This window comes from Sorex araneus, chromosome 10 (genome assembly GCF_027595985.1).
Source record: "Sorex araneus isolate mSorAra2 chromosome 10, mSorAra2.pri, whole genome shotgun sequence".
NCBI lineage: Eukaryota > Metazoa > Chordata > Mammalia > Eulipotyphla > Soricidae > Sorex > Sorex araneus.
The window spans coordinates 14,175,494-14,198,834 of NC_073311.1; the positions used below are offsets into that span (position 1 = coordinate 14,175,494).

General features: G+C 41.3%; 1 protein-coding gene across 2 annotated transcripts in view; it reads left to right on the forward strand.

The window, feature by feature from the left end:
- The window catches only part of LGR5 (leucine rich repeat containing G protein-coupled receptor 5), a 136,107-nt gene that overhangs the window by 44,757 nt on the left and 68,009 nt on the right, over positions 1-23,341 (forward strand). For both annotated transcript variants that reach the window (XM_004602671.2, XM_055118604.1), the window contains exon 2: positions 21,297-21,368. In XM_004602671.2, the coding sequence (XP_004602728.1) occupies positions 21,297-21,368 (72 nt within the window). The remainder of the gene's footprint in view (positions 1-21,296; positions 21,369-23,341) is intronic.

Below are 23,341 nucleotides of genomic sequence, written 5' to 3' on the forward strand. Positions count from 1 at the left end.
AAAGAACTAGTTCCTGGTATACAGATGAGTCATCTCAGAAAGGCTGGAATTTCCAGAATAATTTGGGTAAAGCACTGCAGCACTGTCATCCCATTGTTCATCAATTTTGCTCGAGTGGGCACCAGTAACGTCTCCATTGTGAGACTTGTTGTTACTGTTTTTGGCATATCGAACATGCCATGAATAGCTTGCCAGGCTCTGCCATGTGGGATACTCTGGGTTGCTTGCCGGGCTCTCCGAGAGGAATCAAACCCAGGTCGGCCAAGTACAAGGAAAACGTCCCACCCGCTCCAGGGGGGTTAAAAAACTGTTTGAGACAAAAGTTCTTATTTGTGATTTGTGGGCAAAGTCATGTAAAAATATGTCATGGTGCCTGTTTTTCATCAGGCTGGTATGGATTAGAAAACTAAAACATTACACCTAGAGCAAGTAGCTATTGAATTAATTAGTAGATGGTTTGGGCTCAAGAAAATATCAGAAAGACTTAGCAGACTGAACACACCTATATTACATATGGCAGTAATTAATTGAGTCATAAACCTACAAAGATAAAAAGAACGCAAGAGAGAAATATAACGGACAGGTTGTGTTCACAAATTTGTGAAATGACCTGCCAGAGAAATTGTAAGGAGCATGTTAGGAAAGAAAAGGAAGCTAACTCCTTCATAAAACACCAGGAAAGGGGTTTGTTTGGGTATTTTTCAGGCCCCATGTACTGTTAAAACATCTCCCTTGGCTCACACAACTAGACAATTGTGCCCTTACTGTCTAACCTCCACCACAGACATCATCCTGGTAGCAGACTGGAAAGTCTGGCTGGTCTGAATAGCCAGCCTGCGGAGAGATGCCAGACTAAGAGGAGAAAGTACCTCTGGGAAGTGAGATTCGAGTTCGGGTGGAAGGGGTGAGACGAGCAAATTTACTTCTGTTTCTGGTTTTTAAATATAGGCCTTGTGGCTAACTAAGTATATATATATATATATATATATATATATATATATATGTGTGTGTGTGTGTGTGTGTGTGTGTGTGTAAACTCATATATATTGATAGTATATGCATCATCTATGTTCACATAGGCATGCATGCTTACATTGATTTGAAGTTTTAATTTTAGGGATGGAGAGATCATACAGTGGGTAGGGCTCTTGCCTTCTTGCCTTGCACACGGCTGACCTGGATTCAATTCCCAGCATACTAAATATGCCCTATAGTCCCCCAAGTCCCATCAAGAGAAATCCCTGAGTGCAGAGCCAGGAGTAAACCCTGAGCACAGCTGGGAATGGTCCAAAAACAAAGAAGCATAAAATGAATAAGTAAATAAAGTAAAGTTTTAATTTTAAAGAAGTGAGATGACTCATGGTAAGGTGCCATAAGTGTACATCAAGACCTTTAAACCATACTGCCTAAAGTATAATCATGACGTATATTTTATATAAATATTTGTTTTGGGGGACCACTCCCATTCTCAGTACTTATGCCCAGTTCTATGCTCAGGAATCTCTCCTGGTGGTACTCAGGGGACCATAGAGAGTGTAGGGGATGGAACATGGGTCATGGGTCATCCACGTGCAAGGTAAGTACCTAACCTATGGTACTATCTCTCCAGCCCTAATGGTTGTATTTGAAAGGAAAGAAGTGACATAAGGTTGGAGAGATGTACAGTGGGTAGAGGCACGTGACAGACATGGGTTCCACTCTGAGCCCTTCTAGGAGTCATCTCTGAGCAGAGTTAGGAGTAAACCCTGAGCATTGCTACATGTGGTCCCCAAACAAACAAAAATTGACATAAAGGAAAAATTGTTTCATACTCTTGAAAACTACACTAAGCCCAGAGGCACGGCTCAGTGATAGAGTGAAAAGATCATGAATGTGAGATCTTGGATGTGATTCACGGCAACACAACAAAGTATGTACCAACCCCCACTCAGAATCCCTGTGAGATCTTGGATGTGATACACAGCAACACAACAGTGTGTACCAACCCCCACTCAGAATCCTCACAACAAAAACACTACACACTACTGTCTGGATAAATAAAACTCTTACCTTGTCTCTGGGGATGTAATCCACTCTCTCCTAGGAAACTTTCTTTTTGCTACTGGCCCCTTTGCATGACACTGAACTGCCAGTTCTCAGGACGTAGTAAGCATGGTAGCCCCACACAGCCACACAAGCTGAGCTGCATCCCACACGCCACCCACCCCACCAGCTCCAGGGTGGTTGGAACTGCAGTGACGCATTAATGCAAAGTCTCATTCCATCATGGTAAGTATGTCAGAGCTTTCCTTCTCACTGCTCAATTGGTTGTTAGATTGGTAAACTCACTTCCAGAATTCTTCCAGCTTATTGATGGATTTTTCTACAAGGCTTTCCAGCAGTGCTCAGGGGATCGAGGGGCTATTTCTGGGGTCTTCAGCCAACAAATCTGAAGGATTCAGAGATGCTCAAGCCTAGTGGTGCTGGGGCCTTAGGGGCCACACCCTGTGTTGTTCTGGGAGCCTGTCCAAGCATTGCTCAGAGGGGTCTCAGGCTTCATGCCTGCAAGATATACACACTCCAGTTCTTTGAGCCATCAGCCCTCCTTAGCTCTATCAACCTATTATCAATGTGCTCTTATTATGTTTCCACCTTGGCACACAGATCTTTTTAAAAGAATTAACTGTAATGATTCATCGTAAAGATACAGTCATGGATTTTTCCAGTTTTGAGGTTTCCCGAATTCTTTTTCCTCTTGCATCTTTTCTCAGTTAATAATTATAATAATTATACATTTTATGCTCCTCACACTGATATTTTGAAATTCTGATTCTATAAAATCAAAATTGGTCTAAAACACACTACATGTTAGATTTATTTTTAAATTTTTCTAAACTTTGTAACTCATTAACAAAGAATAATGAATAACTGTGCCTTTGGTTATTTTTTAGAAGTTCATTGGTCACTTATTGGCTCTGGAGACACTTGTAAGCATATAAATGAATGTCCAATAGGAAATTTAAGGAAAGGCAGGTAGTTGTCTTTAGACCAGCAATATTTCACATGGTAAATGGATAAGCTACTTTTATAGGTAGCAAAACAGGCTCATACCTATTTTTCAAATTAATTCATCATTTGACCTTTTCACTGTTAGGTGTTTGAATTTTTAAAATCTCTCTTCTCTCATTGTTGACTTTGCTCCCTCTACTGGAATCTTGGTTAAATTGAATAGAAAAGCATCTGAAATTGAATAGTGTCTTTCAGCCTCAGATTGAAGACACATATGAAGCTAAAAAGACATTCTCAGAGTGTAATTTTAAAATATCACTGCAACCTGGATAAATTTTTTTCTAATGCAAGCCAGAGTTCACAGAAATATTTAAATTTGAAGAAATTAAATGTTAAAACTCTGAATTTATTCAGAGTTTATTTTGTGATATTTTGTTCTTTTGGAGAATTCCGTTTCTGTTTTTTCCTATGTTCCTTGGTGTTTGAAATGCTTGAGAGCGTGGCAAAATAATAAGAGCTAATTAACTATACTGTAGGCACTTCAAAGGATCTCAGAATATGTTTAATAAATATTGTATTCATGTTCCCTGTATTGTGAGTTAAAAGCAGTAAAGAATCTTCCACTGTGTGGAAGGAAAAAAACAATTTAGAGAGAAGTTTGTGTGTCTGTGCAGGCTCATAAATTTTATTCAACAGAAAAACAGGACTAGAATCAATTAGACCTCTGTTTTAATTTTAAGTACATTTCTGCATCTTCCATACTTAACTGGAAACTAGCTGAGAAAAGCTAATGAGATTCATAATATTCCTTATTATTTTTTCTTGTTCATCAATATGTTTTGATAAATGTGTTTTTATTATGGTTATTTTTTCAATTCATGTTAGCCTCTTACTGAAAGGGAACACAAGTAGACACAATAGTCTGTAACCTGCTTGCCCTATTCTCTTCCAGGACTCAGACAAATGTTCTTTGTAAAAATAATCCACCTAGAAATAAGAAAGCAAGGGACTAGTGCCAGAAAATGCCACATTCATTTAACTGATCAGTCAATCAGCAAGAGTATTTATTGACTGTCAACCAAATGTAGTGCTAAAAGTTGGTGATTTTACTCACCCCTAGTCTCATAGCATTCAAGGAGGAAAAAGTGAAGTAAAAAGAGATGTGACCATAGACTATTCTAAATAAAAAGAATGGAAATGGGTGGTGGGCAAAGGGAGAATTTGGAGAAAGCAGAAAGAAAATTAAGAAGCAGTGAGAAAGGACCTATTCTACGTTGGAAGAACAAAAGCACGCATCTTGTTCTTCCAAGATACAAATAACATTAATGAATAAAGAAGACCCAGAGGGAAGGGCACAGATGAGCATCCAGGCTTACTAAGTGCGTAGAAAATGCCTGGGAAAAGAAAAAATTATTTAATCACTATTGAGGCCACCTACTTATACTAGTATGTCTTTCAGGGGTGCTTTTACACAGCTCTTCCAAAGTAAGTTGCCACATCAAGCCCCACCAATGCACCCCACTGAGATGTCTCCTCCTCCCCGCCCCTGACGGCCCCTAAAATCTTGCCAAGGGAAAGCACTTGCCCTCTAAGAGGCACTGCAAGGTGGAATGTGTAACCAACGTGGACTGAGCCAGGAAACAGTAAGTCAGAATGAAAACGGAGGGTTCCGCAGGAGCCAGATTATCCAGGGCCTTGTCAGTCATGCTAATGCATTTAGATGTAATCAGAGCAAACAGAACCCACTGGAGGATTTCACAGACAGTGCCAGGGGACTTTCTAATTCTGTTCAAAAAGCTAAGTTTGGCTGCAGCGTGGAACATCTATGGAGGGGCCAAGAAAGGGGGCAGGAAGTGGCAGTGCAGCTCAGGAATGAGGAATGAGAGGGGCTCAGGCAGCGAGCATGACTAGGAGAAAATGATGACTGCTTCTCTGGAAGGAGTCTGCGCCAGGCACTCGACACAGAGATTCATTAATCTGTACCACCCCAAGGAAGCTTGAGTACAGGAAACCACAGGGTAGGTTTCCTCCAAATCCCTGCCCTTCACCAGAAATTTTATTAAAATATACCTCTTGTGTCAATCTGAAGGGTAAAACTTCAAGATACGCTGGGAGACTAAAAGGCAGTCTAGTGATACTGTAATGTAGACTCCAAAGAGGTATAGCAAGAAAAACCTCATCCCGAGGACTAGGAATCCACCATGGAGGCCTCAACCAACCACCAATTGGGCCCTTTCAAGTGCCAGGCTTTAAGCTAAGGGCATTCACTTCCAGTATCCCTTTTAATCCTTATCATTGCCACATGAAATACGTGTTATGATACAATGTTTGGAAAGAAAAACATGCTGAAGCATAAAAGTCTCAGGTGTCTCACAATGAATTGAGTCCCATCACTGTGACATTTAAGGCCCTGAATGTTTTTCCAGATCTCTAACCTGTTTTCCTTTCCTTGCACCACTGTAAATTGATAACATGGAGCATCCATACTGTGGCTGATGGGCTACCAGCAAAGACATCTTGAATCTGTGGGATGGGGTTAGAGGTTAAGTGGGGATGGGGAGGCTGGAGCAATAGCACAGCAGGTAGGACGTTTGCCTTGCGCACGGACGACCCGGGTTCGATTCCCAGCATCCCATATGGTCCCCTGAGCACCACTTGGAGTAATTCCTGAGTGCAGAGCCTGTAGTAATCCCTGAGCATCGCTGGGTGTGACCCAAAAAGCAAACAAACAAACAAAAAAAAAAGAGGATGAATCAGATTCATCTTGACAGATAATAATCCAAATCTTTCCGTGTGCTTTGGGTTAACAGAGGGATATGAATGGCAGAAAAAATTTCATCCTATCTGTACCTATATATTCATTGCAGCACTGTTCACAATAGCCAAAATATGGAAACCACCCGAGTGCCCTAAAACAGACGACTGGTTAAAGAAACTTTGGTACATCTACACAATGGAATACTATGCAGCTGTTAGGAGAAATGAAGTCATGAAATTTGCTTATAAATGGATAAACATGGATTATCATGCAAGTGAAATGAGTCAGAAAGAGAGGGACAGACATAGAGGGACTGCACTCATTTGTGGAGAATAGGGTAGCATCACATGAGGCTGACACCCAAGGACCATAGATACAAGGGCCAGGGGGACTGCCCCATAGCTGGAAGACTGCTTCATGAGCGGAGGGGAGAAGGCAGATGGAATAGAGAAGGGATCACTAAGAAAATGATGGCTAGAGGAACCAGTTGGGATGGGAGATGCATGCCTAAAGTAGATAATGGACCAAACATGATGACCTCACAGTGTCTGTGTTGCACGCTATAATGCCCAAAAGTAGAGAGAGAGTATGGGGAATATTGTCTCCTATGGAGGCGGGGGGGGAGGGGGGGTATACCCGGGATATTGGTGGTGGGGAATGTGCACTGGTTGAGGGATGGGTGTTTGATCATTGTGAGATTGTAACCCAAACATGAAAACTTGTAACTATCTCACAGTGATTCAATAAAATTTAAAAAATTTTAAAAAAAGAAAAAATCTCATCCTGTTGTTATGAAGGGCTACCATAGCCCACCACAATACCCTAAAGTGTTTTAGCATCGTGTGCTAGGTCTATGGGTCAAAGTGATGGGACACATGCAAGGTCCTAAATTTGGGGAGGTTTTTTGGTGTTTGTTTCCCCCAATGCCCAGCGCATATCTTTAAAAATTAATTATTTCAACATTTTATCCATTTCACAGGTTAGGGAAACCAATGGGAGCGTCTGCCTGACTGAAATAAAACAGATCTAGTTTCTTTAATGAAAGCTTGCATCAGTCTTTCTTTGAAATATTGCTTGGAGGTCCTCTCTGTATGATTATTGTGGAGCCATTAAGCACAGCTATAGCACCAGTACTATTTAAGACACTGCATGAGTCACTCTCTGCTTTAGAGATGCACTATATCTTAGTGCATTTTGTCTTTCTTTAACTTAATACTTTCGTTCCACTAATAAAATAATGAGATTATTGGCTAAAAGGGATTTGTGGTATACAAAAAAAATGTAGGAGTAAAAAAAGAAATCATTAGAAACTTACTTTTTCTGTGACTACTACCAGCAAAATTGCTAGTTGTCTGTGTGTAATTCTTGTGTTCTACTTCAGTGATTCTCAACCAAGGGCTTTTGAACCCTAGGATGCATTTTGGTGGGCAGTGTTTCCTATTAGTCTGTTAGGGCTGCCGTAACAAAGTCACACAGATTTGGTCCTTAAGCACCAATGGTTTATTTTCTTCTAGCTGTGGAAGCTAGTAATCTAAGGTTAAATTTTCTCCAAGATTGTTTTCTTAGGGCTCTCCTGGGCTTGTCCATGATCTCTTTCTTCCTAGGGATTCACATGGTCTTTCCTCGGCCCCTGGCTTCTTCTTTTCATATTGGAATAAGCCCATCCTTGCGGGCTCGATTTTAACTTCCATCTTTAAGACTCTATATCCAAGTAAAATCACTTTTTTGGTTGTTTGTTTTGCTTTTTAGGTCAGACCCAGTGATGCTCAGGGGTCACTCCTGGTTCTGTACTTAAGAATTACTCATGGAGTTGCTCGGGGGACCATATGGGATGTCAGGGATTGAACCCAGGTTGGCCCTACCTGCTGGACTAATGCTCTGGCCCCTCACTTTCTTTTTATAAACTATATTTAAGCACTGTGGTTTACAAAGTTGTTCATAATATAGCTGTTTCAGGCATTCAATGTTTCACACTAATCCCACCACCATTGTGACATACCCTCTACCATTGTCCCCAGTTTCCCACCCACTCCCCCAAACCTGCCCCCTTGTCAGGCACAAAATAACTTATTTTATATTGTTTGTTACAAATGGCAAATGGAACTATCAAAACATAGTTCAGGGGCTGGCACAATAGCACAGCGGGTAGGGTGTTTGCCTTGCATGCAGCCAACCCGGGTTCGATTCCCAGCATCCCGTATGGGCCCCTGAGCACCGCCAGGATTAATTCCTGAGTGCATGAGCCAGAAGTAATCCCTGTGCATCACCGGGTATGACCCCAAAAAAAGCAAAAAAAAAAATAGTTCAGTAAAAGAAAATTTGTGAAAATTGTTACATCTCACAATGGGATCATTAAAGTGTTTTTTTGGGGGGAGTCTGAGGGTTTACTGAGCTACTTGCTGCTAGTTGAGCCTTTTGTGGTTGGTTTGTTTGCTTACTGATCTTAGCTGGCTTCTATGCTACTTTCTCATCTAATTTGCCATGCTCCTATGGGGTTGTCTGTATCATGGAGTTTGAAAGTGTCCAGGAGCCCCAGTAGTCCCGGGATCTGGAGAACCGGGATGCTTCTCCTCCAACCTCATCATGAGGACACCCCCGAGTTTGTAGCCCAAAGATTGGTATGCCCATTGCATCTGTTTGACTTGGTGTCTCTTCCGAGCTTAGTCATAAAACTGACACTGGGGAGTGGCAGTTTAATGACTCCTCCACTCCGAGAAGACCCCTGAGTTCTCAGCTCAAAAATCAGTGTACCTGGGAGTTTCCTCACATTGGCATCTCTGCAGAGATTAGTCGTGAGCTGCACAATGGGGCCATTGGAAAGGCAGCAGCTGTGGGTTGTGGGTAGAGCTGCTGGGGCTTCGGCAGTGTGGGGTCCTGGCCTGCCCCTCTGCCAAGGCCTCCCTGGAGTTTTCAGCCCAAAGCCTGTACCCATAAGTTGCATCAGCTTGGCTTGGCATCTCTCCAAGTGTAATCATATTCTGTAGGTTATGAATCTACATACAAATTTAGGAAGTTCACAGGAGTCTTGGAGAGTTCATGGTTGTCACAACTGGCAGCGTGAGAATCCCCCTGGCAGAGAGTGGTTAGAGCCAGGGCTGCTGCTGTTCAACACACTATGATCCCCTCTTACCTTGGGTGGTTGTTCAGTCCTTGAAGAAAGTGGCCTCCAACCTTTTTGACATCTGTAGATTGGTATCAGTCTGGAGACCATGGTTGAAAACACACTATATTAAAATACATTTTTTTCTCAGACTAGTAGAAAATTTTGCAGGCTGGCAGTAGAAAATCAACTTTGAAATTATAATTAAAAAGATCCTACATAGCATTGAGAAGGAAAAAGCTATTGCTATGTGCCACACAAGAATATATCTCACAAATATAATGAACAAAAGAAACTTGGATAAGATAGAAAAACTATCACTGTCACCGTCATCCCATTGCTCATCGATTTGTTCAAGCGGGCACCAGTAACGTCTCTCATTGTGAGACTTATTGTTACAGTTTTTGGCATATCGAATACCCCATGGGTAGCTTGCCAGGCTCTGCTGTGGGGGGTAAGATACTCTCAGTAGCTTGTCGGGCTCTCCGAGAGGGGCTGAGGAATCGAACATGGGTCAGCTGTGTAAAAGGCAAACGCCCTACCAGTGCGCTATCGCTCCAGCCCAGAAAAACTATATTTTGTTTTACTAAGGAAAAGAAGTCAACGTTAAAAAAAAACCTGCATACCATAGTATTTTAAATATATGAGATTCTGGAAAATAAAATATGTAGGCATATTTCAGTAGAAAAGTTAAAAAGATAGAGAGTGAAGGGAGGAAAAGATGAATCACGGAGGATTTTAGAGTAGTGAGTACAGGGTTGCAGAGATAATACAGTGGTACAGTGCTTGCCTTGCACTCAAATTAGATCCCTGATAGCACATGTGGCCACCCGAACACTTGTAGGACTGATCCCTCATCATATAGCTAGAAGTAATCCCTGAGCACCAAAAACAAAGAAGTAAATAACAAAAATAGAGTATGAAAGTCATTTGTGTGATTCTGTAGTGATAAAATCTGTATCGTTAGAAATCTATCCAAACCCATAGAACATACCACACCGCTAGTGAATACTAACTACAAACTTTGGCTGAAAATGATGCATTTAGTCATCAGTTGTAGCAGTGGACCACTATAATGGGTGTATATTGATACTGGGGGAGGCTGTGCATATGTGGGGGGTGAGTTTTGCAAGTATAGGGAAAAATCTCTGTACCTTCCTTCAATTCTGCTCTAAATCTAAATTCTCAAGTATATGCTCTATATAGTTCCACTCACAGTCCAAAAACCAAAGAAAATAACAAAGTTTTGAAGTCAGTGAACTGGCTTCTTTTGTGGGGATTAGTGTGTGGAGGGGACTAAGAGCTCTGAGGCAATGGCCGAATTCTCATTCTTGATTTGCATTCTCACCCAAAAGTCAGAAACCTGGACATTTAGGACTCATACATTTTCCCATATAAATTATAGTTGAATAAAAACAATTTTTCAAAGACGCATTGTTTTACCACAGCATGAGAAAAGTACCTAGAAATGGTTCTTACTCTCTACGTCAACTTGCAGCTTTCCCTTTGTAGTTCATGAAAGGGCTTATCTCTTGTCTCTGATGCAAAAAGTGATCAATTTTAAAGTGTCAGAATGGCCCTAGTCTGGACCAGTATTAGCAAGGTATCTGGTGGAAAGCAAAATGCTACTGGATCTCCTAAAACAGATGTCAAATTGTTGTGCTCCAAAGAAATAGAAATTACATGGTGCTATTAAACAAGAAAATATTTACCTTCAACTGCAGCCTAGATTAAGAAAACATTTGTGTTGTTGTTTCATTTGTTTAGTCTAAGGAACGGCCTCTTTGTACTCGTTGATTTATGTGCTAAGTTTCAAAGATAGATAGTATGGTTGGATTTTAAGATAGAAAAACAGGTACCCACACTCTCAGAAATTATTGGAGAGCTATTTTTATAAGAGGAGGAGAAAAAGAAAATAGAAGGAAAGAGGAAGAAGGAAAAAGAAGGGAGAAAAGGGAAAGAAAAGGAGGAGGAGAGGGATGGGAGGGGAGGAAGGTGGAGGAGGAGCAGGAGAAGAATGTGGCTGTACGAGTTCAGGTATTCAAACATAGGGCAGAAGGGCCCTTTCATGGGATGGGAATATTTTAGGACTCCCTAGGAAAAAAAGCAATGAGCGAACTGAAGAGAGAAACCACAACCTAAATGTGATCATTGTGGAAGACAGGCACACACACAAAGTACATTTTGTTCCCCCAAGTGTTTTGTAACAGAAAGGTTGCATACCTCACATAAATCACCCTGTAGCTATTTAATAAGAAACATGATTTCCCCACCACCACCACCGCTGTGGATTGGGTAAGATCATATGTTCCCAGACAGGAAGGAAGAGGGCTTAAAGCAGAAGAGTTTTAGAAGAATCAGTTCACCATTAACTGATTATCTTCTATATGGCAAGACTTAGCTAGACATGCACAAGGATGAAACACTGGTCATGGGAAGTTTCTGCTTACTCAGAAGAAAGAAACATAATCTTATCATTTCAGTGTGATGCCATTCAACACACAGGGTGATGCAGAATAGCATTAGTCAGAAGTGGTGACACTCAACTGAATCTTGAACAATGAATTAGAACTAACATGCCAGAGTGGGAACAGGTCGTTGTGCTACACCAGGGAGCCAGTATGTGAGACCAATGAATACGGACCTCATTTGGGAAGTGATAGAGTAATTGAGAGGTTTTAATTGGAGTAGAGATTTGGTTAACACTGTATTTTGTTTTACTTGAATCACTGTGAGATTTAATGTTTGAGTTACATTCATACAATGATCAGACACCCATCCCTCCACCAGTACATATTCTCCACCACCACCAATGTCCCCAGTATAGCCTCCCTTTCCCACCCTCCCCTGCCTCCATGGCAGACAATTTCCCCCATACTCTCTCTCTCCTTTGGGGCATTATGGTTTGCAATACAGATACTGAGAGGCTATCACATTTGGTCCTTTTCCTACTTTCAGCACACATCTCCCATCCCGACCAATTCCTCCGACCAATTCCTCCAACCATCATTTTCTTAGTGATCCCTTCTCTATTCCTGCTGCCTTCTTCCCTCGCTCCTAAGGCAGGCTTTCAACTATGGAGCAATCTTCCTGGCTCTTGTGTCTATTGTCCTTGGTTATCAGTCTGATGTTATATTATTTTACACTCCACAAATGTAACACTGCATTTTTAATAGATTTGTTTTGCTGTCAGTTGGAAGGTGGATTTGAAGGAGCAAAACTAATGGCAGGGCTTGAGAGAGAGTTCAGCAGGCCCAGAGTCTAGCGCCACCACATGTTCCCCAAGTGGCTCCCAAGCACAGGGCCATCAGTTGCCACCGAGTACTGCTTAGAATGGGACCAACATAAAAACAATAATAATTATCATAATGGTTAATATTATTTTACTTCTTTGAAAAGAGACTGATAGTAGAGACCAGCCTAGAGCCCCTGTCTCTCATGTGTAAGTGCCCAGGTTTTGTTTCCAGCACCAAGGAAAACTAAAAGGATAATCCCAATAACAGGCAGCATGGAGCTGGAAGGGGTTTCAGGTAACTGAGTCAGAAATGGCTAAGCCTGGAAGGGGGAAGAGTGGCGAGGAGAAATGGATGGGGCGAAGCAATTTTTCAAAGGTAGAAGACTTAGGTAGATTTGGGCCTTTTGAGGAAGATGGTGGTTGCTATCAACTCAAAATCAGCTTATAGGGAAGGAAACAAGTTTGGAATAGAAAAGAATTATTTTTATTTTGGATGTGACACAATAATATTGCTGTGCAGGCTTGTCCAGAGAGTTATATATATGATTCTAAAATCTAGGAGAGAGATCAAGGCTATGCATATGGGTGAGATGGGGGCGAGAGCTGTCACCTCATAGAGGGGACGAGGCCCATGAGCTAGACAGAACAAAGAGGAAAGGGTTAGTAAAGCAGCAGAGAACAGAAGAGAAGAAGCATTTGACCTGTTTTTTGTTCACTGGTCTAAATCCCAGTCGTTTCTATGGAGTAAGAAGAATGGCAGAGCGTGGTTGTTGGTTAAAAGGCTTGAGACAAGTGGTAAAAGTTGAAAACTAGCTATGGAGTGAATTGAACAACCAGAATAGCAGAATTGCATAGTAATGATGAGAACTCCCAGACTATAAATTTATGTCACTAATCACATATGTAAATTTTTCTTTTCTAGCAGTGCTCTGTAACTTGGATTATTGACAGAGGTGAATCATGGTGTGTTTTTTCCCCCCAGAGCTGAGAATTGGCCTGGGGTCTAAAACAAAAGATGGGGGATAAGAGAATTGAGGGTGCTGGTGGGGGATAAGAGAATTGAGGGTGCTGGTGGGGGGGGCAAGTTGCAGGTGATCAGTCATGATCTTAGAGTCAGACAAAGCTTTGATAATGGAAGTATTAAAGACCCATAGGTTGAATTCAAAATAATAGTGGAAAAGGGCAGTGATGGTGGAATGGTGTAATGGTGATGGGATTGGAGTTGAAATATTGAATGTAATCAACTAATGTGAACATCCTTATGAAAATAAAATTTAAAGATAAAAAAAAAGAATTATAGGTTGAAATAGAGGAGGTGACATAAGAGGTGAGGTTAGAAACACAGTGGTCTGTTAAGTTAGATCCTGAAATGTGTGTGGGGGGGAGGTGATGGAGTCCAGGGGTAATTTGAAGAGAGAGTGAAGATAATACATTCTTCTGAATGAAATTTGCATATGTAAAGACAGATTCAAAGAGAAGTGATTACTGGTGAGCCTGCTGCATTGAGGAAAATAGCATAAGATCAAGATGGACACTGTATTTAGTCAGACTCCGCAGAAGTTAAGAAGTTACGGGCATTGTGAGGCCTGGAACCAATAGTTCTCAATGAGAAAATCAGGGCTGTCTCATAGCCTATGAGTGCTTAGGATGTGCTCTGCCTGCAGGCTCCTTTTGACTCCAGATCAAGATTTGCTCTCCAGACCATTCACTCCTCTCTGTGCTGCTGCTGCCACAGCAAGAAGAGTCAGCAGCCTATAAAGACCTGACCAGCAGTGGCAGCCGAGAAAGAAGTGAGGTCAGCCACAGAAGCAGGCCCTGCTGTAGAATTATCTATAAGGGACACCTTAGGGCTATAGGCATGGCGGGAAAGGAACTAGCCAAAGATGACTCAAATTTATTCCACACTGTGTCCTAGACCTAACCACACAACGAATTTCAATTCATATTTATGAAATGAAGAAATAATAGTAGATCTGCAAGCAATAAAATCATTTTCACAAACTGGAAGTATCTGGTTGGGTGGATCTCTCTGCTCCATCTAACTGTGCTTTTAATCATTTTAAGCCTACTAAATATTGTGCTCGAAGTGCACATCTACAAATTTTTCATCACTTCTCGGCCTTTTGGCTAAAATCAAGTGCAGTACAAATTTTTCAGTTGTTCCTGCATACCAATTCTTACCCTTGTTTGAAAATTTAAATAAATCTGAGAAACTTTTTAAAAATCTCATTGTCCATACTGAGCCTGTTAATTCAGGAACTATAAAAATAGAATTCAGGGGGCTGGAGTGATAGCACAGCAGATAGGCCATTTGCCTTGCACTTGGCTGACCTGGGTTCAATTCACAGCATCCCATATGGTACCCTGATTACCAATAGGAGTAATTCCTGAGTGTGGAGCCAGGAGTATCCCCTGTGCATCACCGGGTGTGAGCCCAAAAAACAAAAAACAAACGCACAAAAAAATAGAAGTCAGGCACAATATATATATATATTTTTTATTTTTATAATTTATTTATTTTTAATTAGAGAATCACCGTGAGGGTACAGTTACAGATTTATACACTTTTGTGCTTATACTTCCCTCATACAAAGTTCGGGAACCCATCCCTTCACCAGTGCCCATTCTCCACCACCCATAAACCCGGCGTCCCTCCCACCCTCCCCAATCCCATCTCCCCCCCACCCCACCCTGCCACTGTGGCAGGGCATTCCCTTCTGTTCTCTCTCTCTAATTAGCTGTTGTGGTTTGCAATAAAGGTGTTCAGTGGCCGCTGTGCTCAGTCTCTAGCCCTCATTCAGCCCGCAACTCCCTTCCCCCACATGGCCTTCGACTACAATGTAGTTGGTGATCGCTTCTCTGAGTTGCCCTTTCCCCGGAACGTGAGGCCAGCCGCGAAGCCATGGGGTCAACCTCCTGGTACTTATTTCTACAGTTCTTGGGTATTAGTCTCCCACTCTGATATTCTATATACCATAGATGAGTGCAGTCTTTCTATGTCTGTCTCTCTCTTTCTGACTCATTTCACTCAGCATGAAACTTTTCATGCCCATCCACTTAACTACAAAATTCTTGACTTCCTTTTTTCTAACAGCTGCATAGTATTCCATTGTATAGATGTACCAAAGTTTCCTCAACCAGTCATCCGTTTTGGGGCATTCGGGTTTTTTCCAGATTCTGGCTATTGTAAACAGTGCTGCGATGAACATACATGTGCAGATGTTGTTTCGATTGTACTTTTTTGCCTCTCTGGGATATATTCCCAGCAGTGGTATTGCTGGGTCAAATGGGAGCTCAACCTCTAGTTTTCTGAGAATCGTCCATACTGTTTTCCAAAAGGGCTGAACTAGCCGGCATTCCCACCAGCAGTGTAGAAGGGTCCCTTTCTCCCCACATCCTCTCCAACAGCGGTTGCTTTTGTTCTTTTGGATGTGCAGGCACAATATATATATTTTTAAGGTTCCTTATTGTGATTCAAAGTTACAGTCAAAACTGCTCCCATAGATGTTTGCGGCCCTATTCTAGATTTCTGCATGTGGTCATTAACACAGAATAGAGAAGAGGTGAAAGAGCAGAGAAAGAATGGGTAGCAATATTTAACTTTATTACCACAATAAATCTTCTACATATTTTTCTTTTTTCTTATTTTCCTTTTCTGACCACACCCAGCTATGCTTGGAGATAACCTCTCAGCAGTGCTTCAGGGATCACATGGTCCCAGGGGTCAAACCCAGGGTTCCTGCATGCAGAGTATGTGCGCCAACCCTTTGAACTATCTTACCAAATTATTGCTTCTACAGTGCAAGACACTGAACCCAGAACCCTGCATATGTGACGCATGCACTCCAGTACTTTGCCTATCTCCAAGGTCCTCTATTCTTATGAAACTTTTTTATGTGTGACCAGTTCTTCAAAATTAATTCCAAATCCTTGGCAAAAGATGAAAAAAAATACATAAATCCATGACATGGCTTTTTTGTCTCTAGGAAACACAATCATAGACAAATGTGGTAGAAAATAGGAACTTTTGCAAATACTCATTTGAAAAGTAAATAAAACACAAGCATCAACTGGCTATTAAGACCCCTCGCTCACTGCTAAGATTATGTGCCTTCCACAATCAGAAAGACCGAATACTAGGACCCAGGCAATAGAACTCCATGGTGCGACCCAAGTTGGAGTCAGACACCATATGATCCCCCAACACCACTAAATGTGACCCTGCAGGCATGGGAGCACCCCCAGGTATGGCCCACAGAGCTGGAGTACAGCTCCACTTCCTCAGACTCAAGCTAGAACCTTCCTGCCTTTGGCCAAATATCTCCGAGGGATAGTCCCTGAAGCCTTGAGCATAGCTCAGATTAAATAAAATGATTTTTTAATGGAAAGACCAATTACTATAGAAAATTATAGATTTTTTTTTAAGAATTTGACTTAGGATGAGAGTATATTTGTAATGGCTAGGAGGCTCAAAGAAAAGGAAAAGCACAAAAACCTAGCATAGGTAGAGAACTGAATTCAGGACTGGGCTTTCCCTCAACTCTGCCCTGTGCCAAGAGGCCTCTCCATGAGCCTCATCTGTATCCTTCATCAAAGTGCACCTCTAAGGGCCAGAGAGATAGTACAAAGGGGTAAAGGTACTTTCCTTGTATATAGTCAACCTCAGTTTGACCCCAGCATCACCGTTATCTGAGCATCACTGGAGGTGGCCCTGGAGGTCATTGGAAGTCCCAGAGTATCACCGGGTCCTCTGAGTACCACTTGGAATGCCTCCCCTCAATAAAATTAAGTAAAAGGAAATAAAATACCCCTGCCCTCTCAAATGCAAGTCTTCAATAGCAGTTGAAACTTCCTATTGTCTCTGAGCTGGTTAAATGTTATTGAAGCATCACCTATCTTGGCATGAAAGCAACTAAAGCTTTATTAATCAAAAAAGGGCTCAGTCATATCTGTTTTTACCCATCCCTAGCAGAAGAGAATTTGAGAATAAAACTGTAAAAACTTTTATAGTAGTTAAATAATCTCCATGAAAAAGCATAGCAAAATCTTTTGTTTTGCTTTTTTGGGTCACACCCAGCGTTGTTCAGGAATTACTCCTGGCGGTGCTTGGGGGACCATATGGGATTCTGGGGATTGAACCCAGGTCAGCCGAGTGCAAGGCAAATGCCCTACCACGTGTGTCCCATAAAAATCTTAAGACATAGTTTGTATTTGCTAGTGTTCTTTATTTAACTTTTCTAGTAATTGTTATGATTTTTATGAAAATATGACTACTGCAAATGAAACATTTTTTAAATTGATACATCTCTATGGATAGTTTGTGGGTGCTGAATTGAAAGGCACTGTTAGATCTGAACAGCAACACTAAATGTGTACACACAAGAGAATAAAAGTGAATGTAGGTGCTGGGAGGTATTCAACCCACTGGCGTACCACTATGAATGCAGGAGTCTCCAGCTCAGTCCCTACCACTGCACAGTTCCCCAGGCATACCAAAACATCTGAGCACTGAACTAGGAGCAGACCCAAGCATTGCAAGATGGAGCCCCCCCCAAAAAAAGCAAAAAAGTATGTGAATGCAGACAAATTAAGTTTTACCTTAACCAAGTTAAATTATTGTTTCAAAATCTAATTTTTTACCGTTTGTGGCCACACCCAGTGATGCTCAGGAGTTACTCTTGGCACTGCACTCAGGAATTACTCCTGGCAGTGCTCCAAGAACTGTATGGGATTCAGGGAATGCAACCTGGGTCGACTGTGTGCAAGGCAAGGGCCTTACTCACTGTACTATTGCTCTGACCCCTAAAGATCCATTGTTATTTTGGTAATTTGACTTTAAAATGTTATTAGAGTTGTTTTATGCTGTGGGCATATACATACATTACTAAAGGTTTCATAAAAGGAAACAGCCTTATAGGAAACCGGTGGTTTCACAGCAACCTCTGGCAAGCAGCACCAGCCTAACTTGTGTCTAAACTGGGCAGTGTGTGTGCAGTATCACAACAAAAGGAGGGTGCACATCCAGCGAGGTGCGAGCACCCCCCAATGTCTGCACAACCCACGCTGAGCTCCCCAGCTGATGATGTGAGACTGTTACAACCCCCCATCATCACAACAACAAACAATGAAGGGAAGGGGGCAAGAAAATGAAAAATACAATTTTTAAATTCTCCAGAAAACAGGTAGTGAAGGGTTGGATTAGCAATGCTGGTTCCTTTTCCAAAGAAACCACAATGTCAGTAGCACAGAGAAGTTTTTCATTCCTGTTGGGAAAGGGTGGTGCTCTCCTTTTTTAAGAAGAAAGTTAAGTCAGTCCCTTCTGATTTGGAAACAGCTAATCATAGGGTTTCAAAAGATTAATGTAGTTGTTTAAACACAGGGAAGCCTGTACAATGAAGTTAATTTTCCCAAGATCATGCAGCTAGTGAATGGAAGTACCAGGATGCAAATCTCAGCACTGGGCTCTAATCATTCCTGCTCCCTCTTTGCCCTTTGCCATCCCACCAACAGAAGAGGTTCAGTCGGTGCCTCAAAAGTGAACGCTCATAAGTGAAATGAGTCAGGAAGAGAGGGACAGACAGAGAAGGACTGCACTCATTTGTGGAATAGAAAATAACATAATGTGAGACTAACACCCAAGGACAGTAGAGACAAGGGCCAGGAAAATTGCTCCACAGCTGGAAGCCTGCCTCATGAGCTGGGGGAGAAGGCAGCTGGAATAGAGAAGGGATTGATAAGTCAGTGATGGTTGGAGGGATCACTTGGGATGGGAGATGTGTGCTGAAAGTAGATAAAGGACCAAACGTCATGGCCTCTCAGTGTCAGTATTGCAAACCATAGTGCCGAAAGTAGAGAAAGAGTAAAAGGGAAATTGTCTGCCATAGAGGAAGGGTGAGGCGGGGGGGGGGGGGGGTGATTCTTGGGATTGGTGGTAGAAAATGTGCATTGGTGGAGGGATGGGTGTTCAATCACTGTATGAATGAAACTCAAACATGAAAGGTTTGTAACTGTATCTCACGGTGACTCAACAAAAAAGGTGACTCAATAAAAAAGTGAATGCTTATATCAGTTCACTTCCAGGTACCTCAAATAGGAGTAATAGATATTAAAACACTATGGAGTGCTTATGAACCTTCTTAATATTTAAAGTTCCTTGTCCCTTTTGCACACAGACAAAATCCATATTTGGTCCAAACTGATTTGCACTTAAAATAACCTTTCAATTCATAGTACCTTTTACCTGTGAATTTTTTACATAAGCTTGGGTATAGAGATGAATATAAAATGGATATAGATATACAAATTAACACTTTACTAACAGTAAATCATAAGAAGTTTATTTTCACTTTTTCTCTTCTAGAGAAGCCTTGGTTCTCACTCTCCACACATTTCTATAAGTTTCTTTTAATGAAAACTATTTTGCTTCACTAAACAAAATTTTAAAATAATTTTAAGTTACATGACCCTATATGGAGTAAGTTTAAGAAACTCAGGGTTAAAACAATGAAAGAAAATAAACATATTTTATTACATTGATGGCACAAATCTTCAAGTCTTTCTAATGTGAATGACTCTTTAAAGGCCGAGTGAACATAATACTCACTTCTTAATAATACTGATTGGGGGGCCGGAGCGATAGCACAGCGGGTAGGGCGTTTGCCTTGCACGCGGCCGACCCGGGTTCGATCCCCGGCATCCCATATGGTCCCCCAAGCACCGCCAGGAGTAGTTCCTGAGTGCAAAGCCAGGAATAACCCCTGAGCATAGCTGGGTGTGACCAAAAAAGCAAAAATAAATAAATAAATAAAATAATACTGATTGGTATTTGATTAAAAAAAAAGCCAACCTACCAATATTGGAATCAGTATAGTGGGGGTGACCACCTCAATAACAAGAATGACTCGAAGTTTTTAAAAGCTTAATAATGAGTGAAAGCGGTCAAAAGATACTAACATCCAGTTATAAGATAAATAAATCCTGGAATGTAAAATCCAGCATGGCGACTATAGTTACCAATACTGTATTGTATTTGAAAGTTGCCTTACACGAGCACACAACACACACACACACACAGAGTAAACCTTAAAGGGTCTTATCCCTTAAAGGACATAATTGTGTAGCTCTGTGATGATGGAGGCTAACTAAACGTACTGTGATAACAATTTTGCATATATATGGGCATCAAATCAAATCATTATGGCGTACACCTAAACCCAACCGGATGTTACATATCAATGAGATCAATTAAAAATAATAACAAAAAGAAGGTCATTATCTTATCTCAAGTTAAATTTCAAGTATGTGCACGGTTTGAGATAACAATGGCCTCAGTCAAGTTTGAGCAATGAGTCATTTTTCAAGTCAACGTTCAGCCGCCTGTTATGTAAAGTCTGAGCTGGTGTTGATAAGAATCACCCAGCGGTCGGTCTTTTGCCTCTGAGATGCAGATGGCACATACCAGTGATGCTAAAGGATTATGGAGGAGACAGTAAAGAAATAGAAAAGTGAAAACAGAATAAAATCTAATTACACGGCGTTTCACTTAAAACAAAAATTGATTGAGTTCTGCCCAAAGTAGCTTGTTGTTTCCTATGCCGGGAACTACTGTGCGGCCCAGCAGGAAGTGTGTTACAGAGCAGGATCACATTACACCCTTGTTTTATGGTTCATTTCACTTATTTAATGCAATCTGAGAACCTGCAAAAGGAACATGTTAGAAGGAGGGAATAGGCTTTTTGTCTTGTTTTGTTTTTTAAGTTTCCTTGAATCAAAACATTTGTTTTTACAAGGTGCTTACAGTCCCAGAGAAGCCGGACGCCCAGCGTTACATGGGGAAGACATTTCTCTTTGTCACAAAACTCAAAGCAAGACACCGACTTGAGTTATGGCAAGGGTTGAGTTATGTCTTTTTCCCTCTGCGCTCCTCCTCCCGTCATTTTCGACATGAAGAATGGCAACCATACCCATGAACGGTTCTGAGTCACACTGAATTCCACAGAAGCTCCTGCTAGGGTCTCTAGGATTGGACTGAGAGCCAGTGAGGTTGGAGTGAGCTAAAAAGAGAGGAGGATATTTGATGCAAAACAGTGATTTATTTGTCAAGCCCAGGGCTGAGTTCCTTTGGCTGTACTGCGTGGAAAAGTGCGAAGTGAACAGCTGGTTTTCCTTGTGGTGGCACAGAGCACTCCTCACACACTGTCTGTTTCCCTCCCCAGAGACCTCAGTATGAACAACATCAGTCAGCTGCCCCCAGAGCCTCTCCACAGCCTGCGCTTCCTAGAGGAGCTGTAAGTACCACTGAAGTCACGGTGCATCCAGTCCGCGCCGGACACATTCCTGTGTTCGCCTTTCATACTTACTGTGGGAACCTGATAAAACAAGGCAGAAAAGCTGTCAGCACCAACAATTTGGGCACATGAGGAAACACTTAGTTGGGGGGTGGAGGGGGGGCGAATTGCTTATGATTCTGGAAATCAACTTATAAAAGAGTTTACCATGAGGCTACAACTTTCTAAGGTAAGACTGGGCCAAACAAATTAAAATGTTAAAACAAAGGTTGTTTAAAAGAGCTGGATGGTTCTTTGGAAATAGTTAAGCAGCAGGATATTAAAAGTTTGAATACCGGTTCATGTTTATTAAAATAGCAAGTAAGGCTATAATCAAAACCAAAAACTGCCACTTGGTTCAGTTTGTGATGGGGAGAATTGAGTCCACATTTCGTCGCACCGAAACTTCTTGTCCTAATCACTTTTAATTCCTAGTTTCCTATTTTTACATTTAGCTTCCCTCAAGGCTTGAACAGAAAAACATAAAGTCCACAGTACTTAAAAACTGGGCCTTTCCAAACTCACCATAAAATAAAATTGGAAAGGAGGAAGCTAAAATTAATTAATGGTACACAGAGGAATCTTGATTAAGTCTAGTAATCACTTTACAGAAGATGAAAAGGGATTGTATAAACCTAAAATCTGCCTTCAAAAATGTATTTGATCTTCTTCCCTTTCTGAATGATGAGGATGAAGGAAGTGATATAGCATTGTGGTCCTCGTGAAGCAAGTTGGACCCCAATCTGTTGAGTAAATCCTCTGACTGTTGATTAAAGGAACTATTTAGGCAATGACCTCTTTCAAAAATGTTTCCTTTATAAATGCTAACGTAATGGCCCAATTTGGGGAATAATTTATAGTATTGATAAACCACAAGATCCACTATGGGAGATAGAAAGAACAATCACACAACATTGATTTTTTTTTTTCAAGAGGATAAGATCCTCATGATTTTCCCATCTAGAGTTTTTTTTCTAAAAATTGGCATTTTAGTTTCTTGTTTGCTTGAGTTTTGGTTTTAGGTGTTTTTTTTTTCAGAGGGAGAATGCCTGGCAGTACTCAGGAGTTACTCCTGGTTCTGTGCTCTTGTATCACTCTGGCAATGTTCAGAGAAACATATGCAGTGTGAGGGATTAAACTGGTGTTGCCTGCATAGAAGGCAAATACCCATACTGTCTTTCAGACACAGAATTTTTTGGGAGGGAGGGTCACACCCAGCGATGCACGTGGGTTACTCTTGACTCATGCACTCAGAAATTATTCCTGGCGGTGCTCAGGAGACCATATGGGATGCTGAGAATTGAACCCGGGTTGGCCGCATGCAAGGTGCTACAGCTCTAGCCCACCAGAATATTTTCTTTTGGCTTTTTGTGTCACACCCGGCAATGCACAGGGGTTACTCCTGGCTCATGCACTCAGGAATTAACTTCTAGCGGTTCTCAGGGGACCATATGGGATGCTGAGAATCAAACCCAGGTCGGCCGCGTGCAAGGCAAACGCCCTACCCTCTGTGCTGTCGCTCCAGCCCCCCACAGAATATGCCCAGATTTGTTGTCAAGGAAAATTGTAGAGAAATTTGAATTCCAGTATTGTACAGTAAATTTTTAATCATTCAAAAAATAGCTTTTACTCTGGATTATCCAGTTCCCTATTTTCCTCTCTTCCTTCTGACTTTTTTCACTGTTAGAACTTAAACTTCACCAGTTTTGGGAGCATGCCTATCTTATTCATGACTCAAAATCAATGCATGTTTGACAAGTTAATGTATCAATAAGTAAGGGAAATATGTAAAAGAAGATTTTTTACTTGAGTTAGAAAACAGGACCTACACATTTATGTATGTTAGAAATATTTTATGTATTCTAGGAAATGTAACACATTTAGTTGACGTTAGTCAATATATATATATATATATATATATATATATATATATA